This window comes from Andrena cerasifolii, chromosome 14 (genome assembly GCF_050908995.1).
Source record: "Andrena cerasifolii isolate SP2316 chromosome 14, iyAndCera1_principal, whole genome shotgun sequence".
NCBI lineage: Eukaryota > Metazoa > Arthropoda > Insecta > Hymenoptera > Andrenidae > Andrena > Andrena cerasifolii.
Window position 1 is genome coordinate 11,680,688 of NC_135131.1, and position 17,570 is coordinate 11,698,257.

Below are 17,570 nucleotides of genomic sequence, written 5' to 3' on the forward strand. Positions count from 1 at the left end.
AACGCCCGAGAAGCAACGAGGGGAACGGGGATTGATGGCGATGGACCAGCCATTCCGCGGCGATTAATGCAGCCAGTCGAAAGTGAATCTTGGTAGAATTGCAGCTCGTATCGGACCACGACAATTTGCGCGCCGTCGCCCACGAGGATCTCGCTAATATTCGCCGCGATGCTCTTTTGTCATTTATCTGGCAAGGACGCGGTCCATTAATCTTCGCGGTTCGTTACCTCCGCCCCAGGGCGAGCAGGAGTTCGTCGAGGATCGCTTCGATGTTAATACTACATTGACCCCAGTGGATGATCGATGAACATGCAAATTCACTTCTATTTTCTATGTTAGTACCGCTGATTGCTTCTATTTACTTTTACGGATTGATTGAGACGATGAAATTTATTGAGACACGCTTGGTGAATGCTACTAATTCGCTTGTACGAGATGTGTCAAGAGGAAGTACTTGTAGTTTTTTTATTTATAATTAGTCACGAAGGTTACAGATAAGAGGCCTCGCCACCCCAGATTTCAGAGTTCCAAAATAACTGCTCCAAATATTCCCAGCTGGCAGACTTCATTCAGCAAACAGATTTCATCGCGAAGACCGACACATTCACCACTATTACGACCTGAGTGATGTTAATCCCCTGTAATACAGCACCTCGCGCGGCAGATTCACCCGTTTATGTCTGCGCTCCATCAAGCTGAGGAGTCCGCGATGCGTGTGCAGACCATGAACCATAGGAAACAAGGAGCAGCAGCCTCTTTCTGTACGCAGACTTGTCTATTCACATACCTAACCACGCCTACGAGTATTCATCTTGCGAAATCTTCGGGTCTGGGATCCTGCACGTGGGATTTATGGGGGAGCCATGGGGGTCTGTGGCTGACAGTTTTAGAAGCCTACTAAAGAAGACCTCAGACACCATCGAGACAGTGCGTTGCTCCTTGAAATCGCTCCTCGATATGGTTTGCGATAGTGATGGTGGATGTGAAAAGTAGACACTATTCTTACAGTAATCTATTAAAACATTAATTTGCTTCCTGCGTGTCTTGAATATCTTGAATAGAAACGGGGAGATTTCATGAACACTGCATTATACGATATTTCCATGCTTATTCACGGTTCGCAGCACCTGACATCTTTGCACGGTCGATGAACGAAGCGATGCAACACCTGGCGTTGACAAGCGCTGGAAATTAACAGATTGTCCGATTTCTGGCGAATACCAGGTCCAGACACGCCATCTGACCCAATATTGTTTGAACACGTACTAGCAGAAGATAAAATAACAGTCATTTGAAATGTACTATTAGGAGGCGCATCGTAAACCGCTGTACTCAATTGTCTGTTGAATTATTTAACGTTTTCACGACTTTCTACGTACGACTGTAAACTTCCTCCGATTGGGCAAGTGTTTCTAAAGCCACCAACAATGATAAGGCGTTCTTGCTTTCTCGTAATAAACTTTATCTGCTTCCGGCCGTGAACAAAGGCACGCCAGATATCTGCATCGAACACTGTTTCGCCCTCGGACACTTGCGCATATGAACGATTCGAATGGAAAAAGCATTCGCAAGGTTGGAAGAACGAATTGAAAAGCGAAGAGGATTACAATCTCCATAATGTTACTCGAATCCAATATCAGTAGCATCGAAGACCCTACTCTCGAATGACTAACTCTCGAGGCTGCAAGAAACTTTGCAGTGGAAACGCGAGCTCCATTCGGAAGGCACACGCGAATCGACAGCTAACGCGAGACGATACTCCTCGATCTCTCTGTAAAGCTAGACGTCTCGGTGTCTTCGGTGAAAGTCACGTGAAATTCGATGGTCCAGCTGGAAGCACCCTCCTCCTCTCGCGAGAGGGAACGCAGCCAACCCCCGACGATCGAAGCGTGCGAGATCGTGGAAGTCGGACGCGGAACGAACGCCCGATCGAATTATCTGGAAACTCGATACAACGGAGCAGAGGAGGCACCGCGGGGGATTCCCCCGGGTTGGTTTCTCCGGCTGCCACCGGATATCCCCCTCTGATTTCTGACGACTAACGCGAGTCCGATGTTTGGCGAGGGAGAGAGCATAGGGTGCACGGGTCTACGCTACCCTTACCCGACCGCTCCCGTATCGTTAGCCATAGACAAAGGGTGCGTTGCCGAAATACGTGCCCCAGGGCGCCGCTAATTCCGCCGATAATAGATTTCACCCTGCCAGTCGCGAGATTTTTCTTCGCTTCTGGCTTGCTGCTTCCCTACGTTTTTTAGGGGGAGTACCTTTGGCCCGTACCACAGTAATGGAAAAGTTGGAAATGGTACCTAAACTTCATTTGGAACACGAAGCTCGGAATAATTGTTCAGTGTGATGCTTTCTATGAAAATTGGGAACCTTGGGAGTAGTTATTGTGGATACCAGGATACCAGTGCAAAAATAAAGTCATCGCGAATGAAATATCAAAGGCTTGATTAATAGCACAGTTTCCTCAATCAGGTAATCGAGCACAATGGTCACGATTCCGATAAATCACTTACACAACAGTGCTCGAGAACGTGTCCTAAACGCGTTGCCCTCGATGGCCACCTGACACTCACCTGCACCGCGCGCGATGATTAACGGCCAAGCAGGCAATTATCAGGATCGAACGCGATCGTTATCGATCGTAAGTGAGACTGAAGGACACCAGAGGAGAAAGGGAGACAGGGGTTCGGAGTAGAACACGTAGTAGCCCGAGGGAACCCCCCCTGTGTATCCAATTTATGGTCTACATCGATTACGATACCCTCAACCGTGGTGGCCGACACGGATGATTATCTTAATGATTATGTAGACAACGCGCGCGTCCAGCGACGCTGTATTAACGAGATCGACGGGGGAAGAAAGGGTTCGCGGTAATAACTCGCAAGCTATAGAAGTCTAGGCGTGAGTGGAGCTCGATCCATGATGAAGAATGGGGAAGCTGGCGCAAAAGCTCAGCGCAAAGGGCGCCACTGGCGCATGTACCTTTGCTGACTGTTGATTTCAAAATTAAAGTGAGAACAAAAGAAGAAAATTATAAAATATTATAAAATGTTTGAAAATTTTTTATGCTAAAGGTGAGTTCTAATATCTTTTCTTTCATTTATCAGGTGTGGCGCCTTTAAAACCTAAAAGATGCAAATTTATTTTTTATATCTACAAAATTAATAACAGCTAGTAATACTAGCAATAATAATTATAGATACATGCACCTATATAAGATAATTTAAATACACCTAAAACTCCGATGACAAGTTGCACTCAGCTTCCCCATTGAAAGCTTGCTATTGGTTTGAAGCCTAAAGTACCAAGAAGAAGGCGGAGACTCGGGAGAAACTGAGCTTCCGAAGAATCAGTACACTTAATTACCACTGTGCAAGTAGATGAATACTAAATGTCCCAACGACCAAGGGAAGCAGCTAAAGCTCGATAAGACACCCGAACATCTTTCATCCGCTCAATCACAATCAATTACGTTCGCTTCAAGCTCGCACAGACACCCGTTCTTTATCCCTCGTAAATGAAAATTAAAACACTTTATCGGGCAGTATAATCAGCGTGCGAGTATCGATGCAGAGATCGTAATTCAAACCCGAAGAACTCGTTAACTCGGCGCGGAGTGATCATCGCGCGTACTTGCAGTTGGCGATTTTTCAAGAAACGTAATTACACACGGGGACATCGAACCCTGCGTCACAGACAGTCTCGATACGAGCGACCGACGAGATTTTTGCCAGTCGGAGGATTCCCCCTCGCTCGTCAAATCTCTTTCCACGTGTATTATTAAACACGCATATTCCTCCCCCGTACGCCGCTCTGCCCGCGGAGGCTTCTCAAAATCCAGAGTAAATACGGTTTTAACGCGGCTGACCAAACATATGAAGCCCGCGGAGAGGGTGTACAGAAGGAAGAGACTGCTCTCTCCTTTCCAGACACCCTGGACAACCCCTGCTTCCCATTAGATTCGCGTTAGACCGGACGAGATCGTTAAAGGGGATTCGACAGTGTCTGGAGTCTCGCCAGCGTTGTAAAAACCACGTTTACTAGCAAAGGATTCAGTTTGATGCGTCGTAAAAAGAAACGTCGCTACCCTGAGCCACGGCTGTGCCGTATCAATTGGGAGGTTGCGTAAAGTGTAATCGAATCGCCTCGTAAGGGTAGCTCTCGGGGTTCCAAGATATGCCTCGAGCAAGGAACGAAGAAGCGCGCCTACATTTCGATATCTCCCCGTTTCGAAAAGATACTTCGATCGTCGATTTATCCCCGTCGAGCAGAAGTAGTTTAACGTGAAAACACTTGATCCATTTATCTAAACGGCTAACGAGCAATATTGCCGGTGAAAAATGAAACCTATCGGGCTCGATACGCGCGCGCAGACGTGCAGCGTTTAATTCGCGTTCAACGAGGCAGCGAAGCGCCGGCAATCCGTACAATCAATTATCTACGATGACTTATACGGCTCGATTAACTGCACGGCTGTGAAAATTGGTGCGCGCCGCGTCAATTACGCGGAGCCGGTTGTTCCAGCACGGTCAGGGGAGACAGCGTCGGCAAAAGTGAAAACAAGGAAGCGCCCCTCGCCCTTAGGAGACACGAGAAGAATGGCGATATTTTCCACGGAGGGAGGGGGCGAACTTTTTAGCGAGATTACCGGCCGATAATAATTCAACCGCGGGGCTGCGGCCTAGGGACGGAATTTCATTTCAATTCCGCGCTCCCACCCCTGCGGTTCGTGTTCCAGAGGGCTGTAAGTGACAGTGGCGCGGGACCGAAAATCTGAAATCTGGCCGGGACGTGGAAAATCACTGTTCGAAATGCTGCTTTTTACTCGAATCAATTAGACAGAATATTTAAACAACACAATTCGAAAGTCCAAACCTACGTATTTGTTAAAAAATTGTGCTTCGAAGGGTTGGTGAGTGTTCGGTTATTCAGCAACGCGAAGTTTGCGCAGGCATAATTCCAAGCTTACCGTGGAATTTCTGAACACGCCTCAATTATTTTTCATTCAAGCCTGGGAGGGAATTCCGTGATGAGCGCGCAGCTCCGCTACGGCGACGAGGGTAGGTGAAAAACGACGGGGGAAAAAGAGGATCAGCTCGATATGGGAGAGCTCGAGGCCCGATAACGATATGTACGAGTCGGGTTACGCTTTGAAAAGCTCGCGTGCGTGTATCGTTCGCCGTTGACGCGAATGAAATTTCCATTTTTTGCGTTGCCCCCCACCCTCTCCTCCGCACCAGCATCCAAGCGGGCCCGGAAATGTTCTCCCCGTCTGCTTGCTTCCACCTTTCGCCCTCTCCTCGCGCTTTTTGTCTCTGGTTGAACGGTTTCTGTCCTCTGGTCGCGGGACGCGTTACTTCAAACATCCCCTTGCATCCATTAGATTAGGTGACGCGCAGCTTCCACTTCGCAAGAACTTCCATGAAAGCGGATGGGTCTGAGAAGAATGGAAAGATTTTGGCAATGCTGAGAGAAGTGAAAATTGCTTCTTGGGGCTCCGACAGATCTTAGCAACATGGAGAAGGTCTGAACAAGTTAGAGAAGAGGATCTGAAAAAATTGAAGGTCTCAAGAATTTCGAGCATCTATCTTCGAATGTATTTGGAAGGATCGGAAGAATATCTGCCGTGATTTCCACAAGGAAACCTACGCGCGACGTGTTTCGTGGTTCGTTCACCGTTTACCACCACAGCTCAATCTCTTGTTAGGGACAAGACGAAGAAACCGTTGTTGCAGCGAATTTATCGCTGGGCATCTACCATTTGGGGAAGCGCCGGAACTTTCACCGAAACGGCCAGATGGGCATCTTGATAGATTGTACAAGTTCCTTATGGATGGCTACCGACTTCTGAAGCTGGGACGGAATTAAGAACAAACTATGAGGCAGCACTTTCGGCCTGATTTAGGATAGCACGGGCAGCATGTGCCTCCAGCCACGTTCCCTTCCTTTTGCTAATTGCAGACATTCCGAATGCAAGCTTCTTCTGCAAAAAATCAGAGAAATCCATCTTCGTCGTGGATCCCATCCGCCATTAACGAGGAAAAGCTATTAAGAACATCGCTGTGTTTCTCGCTAAAGCTTCACTCGCGCAACCGACGAATTAATAAACGGCCTGCCTTTAACGACAAACTTTCGCGCAAGTTTCAGCGAATCAACAGTACGCACTGTGCCTAATTCAAATAGTTTCATGGCGAGAATTTCCACGAAGGAGAGGCGGAAGCATCAATCTTCATCTCAATCTCGTTTCTGTGGATCTGCGGGGAACGACACACAGAGAGAGAGAGAGAGAGAGAGAACTAGAGGAATGTAAAGTTGAACGACGAGCAGGCAAACAATAAATACGTGCGAAATTAGCATTTCGGCGAACAAATGATCCAATTCGCGGCATGTGCCTGGGATCAGCGCCATAATATTATGCGTAATCGCTTTCGGCTGCCGGCTGCCTGTCGTTTTCTTGCTGCTAGACCATCGTCGCAACCTGCAAGCTCTCCTAATATCCTCTGAGCATAATGAGCACGCTCTTTTTGTCTCTAACAGCCACCGCGCTCTAAAGATACCGAATTTCTTGCCGGCAACGAAATTGAAAATGCCCCAACTGTTCACCGTTCAACATCAGGAGCCATAAATATCTATATCACGAGATTTTATAGGCTACTATAATCGTCCCGACCATTTTCCACCTGCAGATCAAGACTTCCGTAAGAATAAGATTTAAAGAAACGTTAAACGGAATTTTTTATAAGAACACTGAGCTCGGGGGATGATTTTCAAGGGCACCATCTGCTGCACGAAGATTCACGTCAAACACAGAGCCCAAGACTACCCTGGCGCGTGATTTAGGGCGAGAATTAAGCGCCAGGGACACCGCTTTAATTAATGTCACCCTCCAATACTCCCTTTCGATGGCAGGTTTATCGACGACGGCAACAATCGAAGTAGAAGAAACGTCCCGCGTTCGCCATCGATTTGTAGCGTACGATCGAGCAGTGTTGTTTAATAACGATTCGATGACAGCGAGGCGACGTGGAAATGAGAGCAAAGAAGATGGTATAAATTGCGAGAATAGCGTGTCGCAATAACGTGGAAAGTTGCGCGCGCGTTTAATCTAACGGGGCGGCCATTATACGGTGTCCCATATACCATCGCGGATATTGTAGGCAAAGTCTCCCATAGATCACCAGGAAGGTCCTTACGATATGGAAATTATTCCGCGTGCACGCGGCCACGAGGCGTCGGGGAACATTTCCATCATAAATTACCACGGGAATTCGTGATTTAACCGTGGTCACGCGAAAGGGGTGGCTAACGATGCTTGTTCAACGGCGTCACCCCGTTCGAGAATCTACGATCTACCACCCCCCCCCCCCCCGAATACTTTACCGCCAGAAGTATTTAATCCATTCGGCAAGTTTATGAGCGAAAGATCGTAGCCAAGCTCGAGGATCGAGTCCTCCGTACGAGTGCAAGTTAGATTAATCATGGTGCTTTCGATCACCTTATTGTTAACTCAAGCTACGAAATACCTGCCATTGCGAATATAAAATGTAACGCAATAGTTTTTTGCTATCATCCGGAATGAATTTCAGAGTGAGAATTATTTTATGTCGAAAGGAAGCTTTTTCTGTTTATTGGTGTCACACGATACTCGAAAACTCTGATGGGTTTGAAGACCTAGGTACCTCGAACAAACTTTGACCCTTCGCGAGCTTTTTTCTTCCCCTCTGAGAATTTTTTCGCGGTTTTCGGAAAGATATCGGGGGAGAATGGTACCAAGGCGTGTTCGGGGTCTATCGAGTCGATCGACTCGAATAGCCCCGCTCTTGACCTCGACGAAGACAAAGAGAAGAACAAGTACTCACCGCTCGTAGGAATTCGGGGTCGTGCAGAGCTCGCTCAGCATGCAGTCCAAATCGGTCGCCAGGGAATTAAGCAGCTGAAAGAGAAGCAAAAGGGGTTAGGGTAGTCGTGGCACACCTTTTCCTTTCGAAGTGGCACATCAATCGCATTTTACTGTTTAATGAATACGCTGCCGAGTGTTTTAAACAAAAGCTGTCGTAAATAGCCATTCAAGTGCCTCCGTTCGAACAAGATGGTATTTAATATAGCTCTTATAGCAAATGCGTCACATTGAGCTTCTAAAGAACAAAATTTATTTAATTCCGAGGTGCCCAGCAAGTCTTAAATGGCCTCGTATATGTCCAGTATCGAGATTCCGAGATAACAAGCCCAATCGATATCAGATGATTCCAGATTTTTTGCCAACTTTAAGTCTTATAATTACAAGTATCAACTATCTTTCTCCTGGCCGAGGTTATGGAACGCATTAAATAGCAGCGTTTCATCATTCGCTGCGAGGTAGAATTATGTAATCGTTGCGTGGCTATTAAACGTCGAACGACGAAAATTAAATTCAATTGCCCGCTAGTATGAGACACCAGTGCCATTAGCGGAACACTGTCATAATCAAGTCACGGAATTAGTATATCCCGATGCTGGCTGAGTAGACCGGCTGCAATCACGTTAATCCTTAATTGAACGTGTTACGGCGAAACCGCGTCGTAAAATCGTCCCCGAAGCCGCGCAAAACCCTGCTGTTGCCCTCCGATAACGCAATTCATCGGGGTTGTACCCCTGGAACCCCGTGATCGAAGGCTTGGTACCGTGTTCAGCGATGATTAATACATTGACGATAGTGACGTTTAATCAACTTTGGGAACAAGAAAATCTTTAGCGAAGTATTCATTCGCTTATTGTCAGTCTTCAAGTACACTTCAAGACACTTCGAACAGGAACTTTAATAGAACTCTGATTAATGAATCCAAAGAAATGCCTAATCTGGAACAGATAATATAAAAACTTTAATATACTTATAGAAGATAGCTGGAGTTGCTTGGTAAAGGTCCGCTGAAAAGTCCTGGTTCTCAACCTCCAAAAACCTCATTCTGATTATATTCTTAAATGTCTCGAGTTCTTTCCACCAAGAAGTTCTTAAATGTTCACCAACGCATTCTGCGTTCCACGAGAGGAATTATATGGGCGAGTCCCATGTCCCTTTGCTAGAGAACGACATAGCAGAAGAGAATCGAAAAGATTTCGGCAGTATTGGAGGGGAGGAAATGAAGTTTGCATGAGCACATCCCTTGTACAGCGAATGCCTCGCGTATTTGCATTGCATCATGGAATCGGAGCCTGGAAAATTAGAAGGTTTCCATCCGGAGGCACTTTCGCAAAGTCAATATTGAACGTGGAGAAGACGTCCGATAAAGTTTCGTCGCGCAACACGGGGATGACGACATATCGAGAGGAGTGGAGAGGTATACGCGCATTTGCCACGTGCACAGTACAACTCACGAAAAAATTATAAAATTTTACGTGTCACTAGATATGCTTCCTCATTCACCATTTTCTCTCTTTCTTTAAATACGTCGAATTTAAAGCATCAAATACTTTTCCCCCATTGAAGTCGACGACGTTTGTTATAGGCGTAATTAGACGAAGATGTGTCTCGCTGAAACTCGTTTGACGCTCGTCAAGTGCCTCCACCCCTGCCACCGTGATTGTAACAATTTATGGTTTCATTCGAAGGGGATGTTATTTTTGACGATGATCCCAGGTCGGAAGGAGATTTTTGTAATAAACTGACCTCCCCTCTCGTTTCCAAGCCCTCTGTCCTATGTACACGTATACATCTTTCGCTAGCGTTTCTGTGTGGGTGTTGCCAGTGAATCCGTAAGCTCATCGAGCTCGCTTCTTATCACGTAACGTCTTGACGTTAATACTGGCTTATGCAATAGCTGCGAGCTGTGATCTTGGAAGGTGACATGAGTCAGCTCAGTTTGGAACGTCGCGCCGCATGGCACAAGTTTCCTCGAGTCACGTTTTCCGGGAAAACAGAGTAAAATTCGTTGGAAACTGGACCTTGTTTTTTCACCGCGTCCTCCCTGCGTACAAATAATTTCCGCTAGGTCGAGCGCAAAGTAAAAACATAAACGAAACGCCGAGGGTTCTCTCCGTTAACACTGGAGGGACAGTTTTCCACTCGAAAAGTTGCTGAATAAAAAGAGCCCGTTGGCGATCTCTTCTCGGGTTAAAAACGGCCCGTCGAGGGGGGTAGGGGCAATAATTTCCTACTTTATCTCACTCCACGTCGAACCACCCTTTCGCTTCGACTCGGCAATTTAAACGGAATTATTTACGGCCTCCTTCGCCTCTCATCTCGCGAATACTCGTTCCCGAGGTCCTCCGCCGTCCGTCATGTCCGCAGCACGGCGCACGATTCGCGAATGAAAGCGAACTTCCGTTCATTATTTATGTAATTCCACTCGAGCCGTTCTGTCGGCATTAATACAGGATTACACAATAACCGTGCGTAATTAAAGCCGCTGTGTCGTGCCGTGAATGGGAGTTACAAGCGGTAAAAAGGGCGGTGAAGTAGCCAGCCGCCCGTTTATATAGCTCGCCTTTTTCCTTTCCCCGTGGCATACGTTGCGATAGCGGCATAATGAACCGACTGATTCTGTTCGCGGTGGTCGCTCCGTGTATGTCGACCATGTCGATCGATACAACAGCGATTTCGAGCGTTCAGAATTCATGCTCAGTGTGAGGTGTAATACGGACGCGGAGAATACTCGTGAATCGGTATAAGATACGTAGCAGCTCCGGAGGGGTTCCAGCAATTTGGAGCGCGAGTTGCAACGGGGTTTAAACAACTCCGCCCGAATTGGAAGCAGGTTTTTTGTCCACTCGGGGCAGATTTCACCGTGCCCTCGAGAAAATTAATATTCGAGAGCGGCAGGCGGTATACCCCTGAATTTTAGAAAAATCGTTAACCGGGGGTCGTACTTTCCGAGGCTTGACTCGGAGTGGCGCATACTACGCATAGCAATAATGCGATACAGCGCGGCGTAACGCGCATTCTCGAGCGCAATTTAAATACCAGCGGAACCCTCGCGGTGGGCTCGCAGGGCTGGGATCGACCTTAAAGGGTCATCGTGAGAATGTAATTGCAATTCAACCCCCCCTCCCCCGATTCCCGGCCCTCGTGCCCGCCTCTGCACCGCGGACCGCAATCTGTCGATACGGGTATCGAGCCCGCGTTGTGACACGGGTACGTCACCCCTTCCACGGAATCTCGATCTGTTTCTGAAATTTTCATACCCGACCCCCAGAGGGTGGCTCGATTGACAGGTAACAGGACGTGTCATTGTGTCTGCGGAACAGGCTGCATTTTTTCCGACTCCTGTCCACTTCTATCACTGTGTCGCGCATCATTCTCGGATGGAGGGTTCGAATCGGACGTGAAAACCTGTACGGTTGTCACCCAGTTACTTGGGATTAATGATTCATTTATTTAGGAATGGGGGAGGGAATGCTCGACTCGATTTTAAGGTGATTGCCTTTGGTTAATGAATTGCTTGGCATTTAAGAGGGTCTAAAAATTCCATTGTTAAATGAAATAGATGTAATAATATATGCTCTTCGTTTTCTATTCGCGAATACTATTTGGTTTGCAAACGGACCCTGGTGTATACACGGCGTGAGTCACACGAGCAACGAAGCATGGAACCCCATAGGACGTCGGTTACATATTCCTGCTGTCGAAACTTCGCTCACAAAGCCGATGGAAATCGATGGTTTTGCCAGGCGAACGGAAAGGGACGATATAGTCTTGCGATTGGGAAACCCTTGGCTGATCTTCGTCGAAAACCCGATGGAATCCGTAGAAACGTTCAAGTTCGAGCTAACAGGTATTCGGTAGCGTCAACTAAAGCTTGTGAATAAACAATTGCTAGTGAAATGAGTAGACCGCGGGTATTTAAAGTCTCCAAGAGGCTCGGAGCAAAATTGCCGAAGCGTATTACCTCCATCACTGAAAAGGGAACCAGGGACCAAAAACGTACAAAAGCCGCGTGTGAAAAGAGGACGCTGGCCATGACACGTCTGAAATTTTTATCCAACGTGATAGCACCTATGCAAAAGCTCGAAAGCATTCGCATAAAAGAGCAGCGGAACGGTGTCAACCATTTCCAAAGCAGGAATGAACAAGAGTTTTTCATTGCGTGGTCGACCATGGCCGAGTTAGCCAGGGTTTTTGAACCGCGGCTTTTCATGAAAAATGCAGCAACGATTTTCGAGCCCACACCGTCCCTGACCAACATCCCGATTCACGGGTGTCAGGTCCAGCTTTTTGCATCCGGAGCACCGCGATCTTCATTTAAGATACCCCTGACGGCCGCCCCTCTGAATGACAATGTACTACCAGGGTGGCGTTACTTATTTATGTATTCCCCCTTGCATTACCCAAGCCTTTGTCATTTTATCGTGTCCCCTGCTTTCTCTCGCGTAAACGTCTGCCTTCCAACATTGACCACGTTGGAGAAATTTCCTTTCCAGTATCTAAGATTATATTTTCCATTTCTGGAACGCGAAGGAGTTACACCGCTTTCTGCAACGCGCCCCATCGCGATATTCCTACGATGTTCGAGATACTCTTCACCCCATCCCTATCCCCGCACCGCAGCTGCCTGATTCCCGACCCATCTCCACCGCGGTTCACTTTCGACGAACTGCTTTCCTTCCGCTTTCCTCCCGCTGCCTGTGTACCGTCGCGCCTTGCAGCCTCGAGAGACGCTGCACGGGTTCCGAACAACGGGCAGAATTCCTAATAACTGTGTATCGTAACGAAGCTACTCGAGGATCTCTCTCCGATCGTTAAGCTGGCGAGCGCGACGGGCCCGCCTCGCGAGGGAAGGAGCGAGCCCGAAGAAGTCTAGCGCGGCTGTAAGAAGAGCACTCAAAGAGCAAACGCGACAGGACGGCGGCGTGCTCGAATTAAAATGGCCCGCTGAAACTCATTCCCCGAATTAAACGGATTAGATCCAATCAGCGGCGGTCGCTGTCGTGTTGCCGCCGCGCAACACGTTGCCACCGTTGTCGCCGCGTTTAATTCAATTCTGTCCTTTGTTTAATTAAATCCGCCGCCGGGAAGAGCGCGTCGCGTGGACGGACATCAGACCGCCGCGGATGAATTACATTTTTCGCGGATGTTCGCTTCCTCGACTCGATTGTGGAGGAGTTTTGGGGGATGCTGGAAGGAGCGTGTTGAGTCGAGGGTAAAAATCGCGGCTGTGCACCGCAAATGGCACGCGAGCGGTCCCGACGGGCCGTGCGAATAATGACGCATTGCTGTACTTTCGTGCTTCTAATTATTGGATTGGCTGAAATTCGTGGCGCGTGTACTGAGCTTGGTGTCATCGCTAGCGAGCAGTGCGTGTCTATCCAGTGGAAGCAGGCAAAGGAGAACAGAGTCATTCAGATGAATGCTCGAGATAGCCGATAATGTATGTCTTACGTCCCTTCCAATGGTCTGTTAGCTTGCATAACCCACCCATACGCGCAGACCACCCCATATTTTAAGCCAGCATACGTTGCACGCTATAACGAACACATGGGACAAAGAATTGAGGAACCCCTCGCGATATCAGTCCCAGAGGAATATGGAAACTCGTTTTGGGGGCGACAGAAATTCACTAGACACTGAAACATCCATCCACTCGTCCAACTAATCACATTTCGCTACAGACTTGGACTTAGCTCGCACTAATTACACCTAATTTATACTGGTTGAACTCGACTAAATCTGACTAGGAGCACCCATCCCAAAGTACTACGACCTGATCGCAATTTAGAATCAACATCATCTGTGCTCACTTCAGACGGAAGTAAGATAGATCCGATTACAATCTATATAGGCCAACGACTGTTTTAGAAGCTGACAAGGGAAGATCTCCAACTCGGAAAGTTAAAAATTATGAATCTTTGGAGATATGTAGATGATACATAGATTTGTATTACGTAATTTTTGTTGCTACCCAAATTCACTCTGAAGAGGTAAAATTGACACCAGAAAATCCAGCTATTTCCCGATTTTGTGTTATAAGTCGGGAACTGTAAAAACTGTAAGTTACCAAATGATAGGCCTAATTAAAAGGAGTAACTTTTATCTGAAAACTTTATTCCATCTCTTATACTTCGCGAGTTATAACATAAAATCAGAAAGTAGCCGTATCTTCGGGGGTCAAATTTTTGAATTTCCAGGTTGGAGATGTTTCCTTGCGAGTTATATCTGCGTTAGATCACGAATCCCTGAACACGGCACATCAGTATCGCGTAGCGTTGATTCCGGAGGAAGACCACACAAAACCTGAACGAGGGCTCTTTACACTGTATCCTCTGGTCGGTACAAGCATCCAGTTGGTCGCCGCCGATCGCAATCTATGAGACAACCACTCATCTAAAGGACGACTACCTTTCTGGGGAATCGAGCGTCTTTATCGCCGTTCCAATATCGACACGCAGACAACGTGGACACCGCGGCTCTATCAGCGTCCATTTATATGCAGCGCGCGTGCATGCACGCCCGAGTCGGCATGGTTGTTTTCACCGAGCGATGTTTATACTAGTGGAAGCCAGAGGTACAGAGAGCAGGCGGTGGCAGGGGGCGCGACAACGATTAGGCACCGCAAACGACAATTAAACGGGCTCCCAGTGCCGGCAGCTCGTTATCGTAATGGACGATGCACGCACATAATGCAGCCGGGCCACGACAAATAAACCTCCAACACGCGTCCGGTCGGCGACGTGCGTCTCCCGCAAAAGTCGAATGTCCACTGTCCGTTGTAAGAATTCGTTTAATAGGGACACGCTCAACGGAAGCGCGATTCATACCCTGTGTCCCGAAACGAGCTGCACGGGGACGAGCCACCATGGTGCTCCTTTTGGGCCCAGTTGATTGCGAACGGTGTTCTGTCTCCTGGACAGAGAAAGGGCAAGTGTATAAGGAAGAGGACGATAGAGAACTTGGTTAGAATGGAGCTAGAATGGTGGTGATTCGGAGGTAGGTCTGGATTAACCCGCCGATTCCTAAAGTCAAAAGAAAATCCCTTGGCCTATCTTCGGGCTAGCCACCTTGTTCCACTAATCACTGATGAATCGAGATGCGTTCGATCAGAATAGGTCTGAGCCTCAGAGGTATGTGTAGATTATGTTCCAAGAGGCAAACGGTTGTTTATAAGGAGGATTAGGTGGAAGTTGAAGTGTCTTTAATTGATCAAGATCCGTCACTCAGTTTCATCTTCATTCCCAAACTCAATACTAATATTCTCACTTTCGTAAAAATAAAGAAACTACAGCTTTGAAGAATAGAGACTCCATCTCCATCAAAGACTGGCAGGCTTGGTCTCTGAGGGCCCGGCATCGAGTGCGCTCGACATGTACAATAAAGTCTCGAAACAAAAAGCAACATTTTTGGCCCCTTCCTGTCGCGGGGCCGCATCGTCGGCCAACAAAAGAACGTCAGTTGGCCCTGAACATAATTTTTACGTTCACCTGCGGTCCGAAACTATCGTGACACGCGGTGTGCAGCGACAGCTGCACTCGATCGGGAATGGTTGCGTGGTTCCCGTAGCTCGCCATTTATTTACCAGCCTCTGTGTACCCGCGAGCACACGACACCGGGGATGATAAGACAACGGGAGAGGCCGTGCACGCGTATCTTTATGCACCACGTCAGCAGCACGGCCTCGGGAGAAGACGCAGATGTGGGAATATGAAAGGCTGAGGAAGCTTGACCTCAACAACGCTCCAGCATTGAAATCTGCGGGCTGAGGTGAACGCGACGCGAATATCGATCACGTGATCTATACGCTTCTTCGAAATTTCATTCTCTACTCACCGATAGATACCACTGTCATATGTCCTCGCACAAAAGTTTTACCGTGTCAATTCACAGATACACGAGGTGAGGGAGTTCGAGCACAGTAATCAGTTTGTGAAATTACACTGATTGGATCATAGAATCGTTGGGAAGGGGCTCTACAATATCCAAGTTCTACTTAGAATTTGATGCATTTTTTACTAAAGGCACTGTTCTCGGAGCTTGTGAAATGGCTCTCGAGCGATAAATGGGTGATACGGAGATTGAATTCTAATTGTCTCTTTATATTACTGGCACATATCAATCTATTCCTTAATCGTTACCATCGACACTTCGCTCCATGCTCGATTTCGTCACGTGGAATATAAAGCAGGATCGTAACACCTTCTTACGAGCGGCGCAGGTGAGTGAACTGAACTTTAACGCGAATGTGCAGCCACGTTTACAGGTCGCATGTACTTGTAGCTGGGAATCGATACGAGAACGTGCCACCGACCCACCATTCAATTTCCATAGCAACATCTGATCCAAACAAAAATGATTCAGTAAGTATGTACTTTAACGAGCAGTTATAAAAAATGCAAAGAATAATAGTTTCGATTATCTTGACGAGAACAGATGTATGTACATAACTCGGCCTGTGGTTCAATCTGTCGAATTTCTAATGTAATATCGACTCGTGCGAAGGTATTCAAGAAGATCTTTATTCGTGTTTCAATCATGAATTATTTCTGCGCACAAGAAGCAAGAATTTCAGTATCTCCATTTAATGAAAAAAGAAGTTGCTTGGTGCCACTTTGAAACGTTCTAAGGAGCTTGCCCCCCGATCGTCTTTTTACAGTCTTTTCAAAGGTAGAAAAAACTATTCGTTTTCCACTGAAACACCCTAACTCAGACCTCAAAGAAAGTTCCTTCTAACCAGAGAATCATACTATTTTAAAGCAAAAGGGAGAAAGGCACATAGATTACGAGCACAAATGCAGTTTCCCCAATTTATTCGCCAAAAATTCGCGATAATTTCTCCGTGGTTAACCACCACCTTGAGCAGAGGGTCTCCTTTAAGTCGTCGACTTAAAGCGGCGCTACCGCGCACCAATTCGTGCCCTCGAAAAATATAATCCGAGGAAATAAGGTAAGGGTTGCGAGGCCTCGAGCTTTCCACTTTTACCGTACCCTTCGAAATAATTTAGCATCGTTTTAACTTGATTGAACGGAGGATTTATCACCGCGGTTTCTCCAGTTCCTCCGCCACCCCCCGTAGCCGCTAGTAAGTCCGACTTCCTTCCACGTGGATGGACTGGACCGATAGAGGCGTCCGTTCGACTGAAAGTTTTAACACTGGCTTCCTTTTTGTTTCTCTTTTTCTCGACGAGCAGGGCGATCGTGATGCGACTTGCTCGACTGCGAGTTCCGGTGAATCGATCGTCGAGGGATTAACCTTTGGAGGTTCGTTGACACGGGGGTAAAAATACGCGCTTTACTATCGCCGGTGTTTTCTGGATGAACGACGACGACGTGCCACCGGCCAAATCATTCCCATGTTCTGAGAATCGAATGTCCAATACTATTATAATGCTGGCGACGTATGGGTTCCGCGATTCGATAAATAATCGAATTAACGAGCCCCGCTATATGTATCCGGTGGAAATTGGATCAGCCAAAGAGACTGGGGACGATTCCCTCGCGCCAAGAAGACGCTCGATCCGATGATTAATTCAATTAACAGCAACAGCGCCGGCGATCGATCGGCTTTTACACTTTAAGAGATCGATAGATAGGACTTTAAACTCCATTTGCATACCGGTCGATCCTCGGCAGAAGCGGCGGCTTCGCTCGTGGAAACGTATTC

At 47.4% G+C, this 17,570-nt stretch overlaps 1 protein-coding gene across 4 annotated transcripts in view; it reads right to left on the reverse strand.

Annotated features, from left to right (window-relative positions):
* The window catches only part of Spri (Src homology 2 domain-containing protein sprint), a 99,293-nt gene that overhangs the window by 78,768 nt on the left and 2,955 nt on the right, over window positions 1–17,570 (reverse strand). For 2 of the 4 annotated variants that reach the window (XM_076827096.1, XM_076827094.1), the window contains exon 2: window positions 7,866–7,939. In XM_076827096.1, the coding sequence (XP_076683211.1) occupies window positions 7,866–7,939 (74 nt within the window). Of the gene's footprint in view, window positions 1–7,865; window positions 7,940–14,314; window positions 14,633–17,570 lie in introns of those variants that run through there. The other 2 variants (XM_076827093.1, XM_076827095.1) reach the window with 2 other exon arrangements.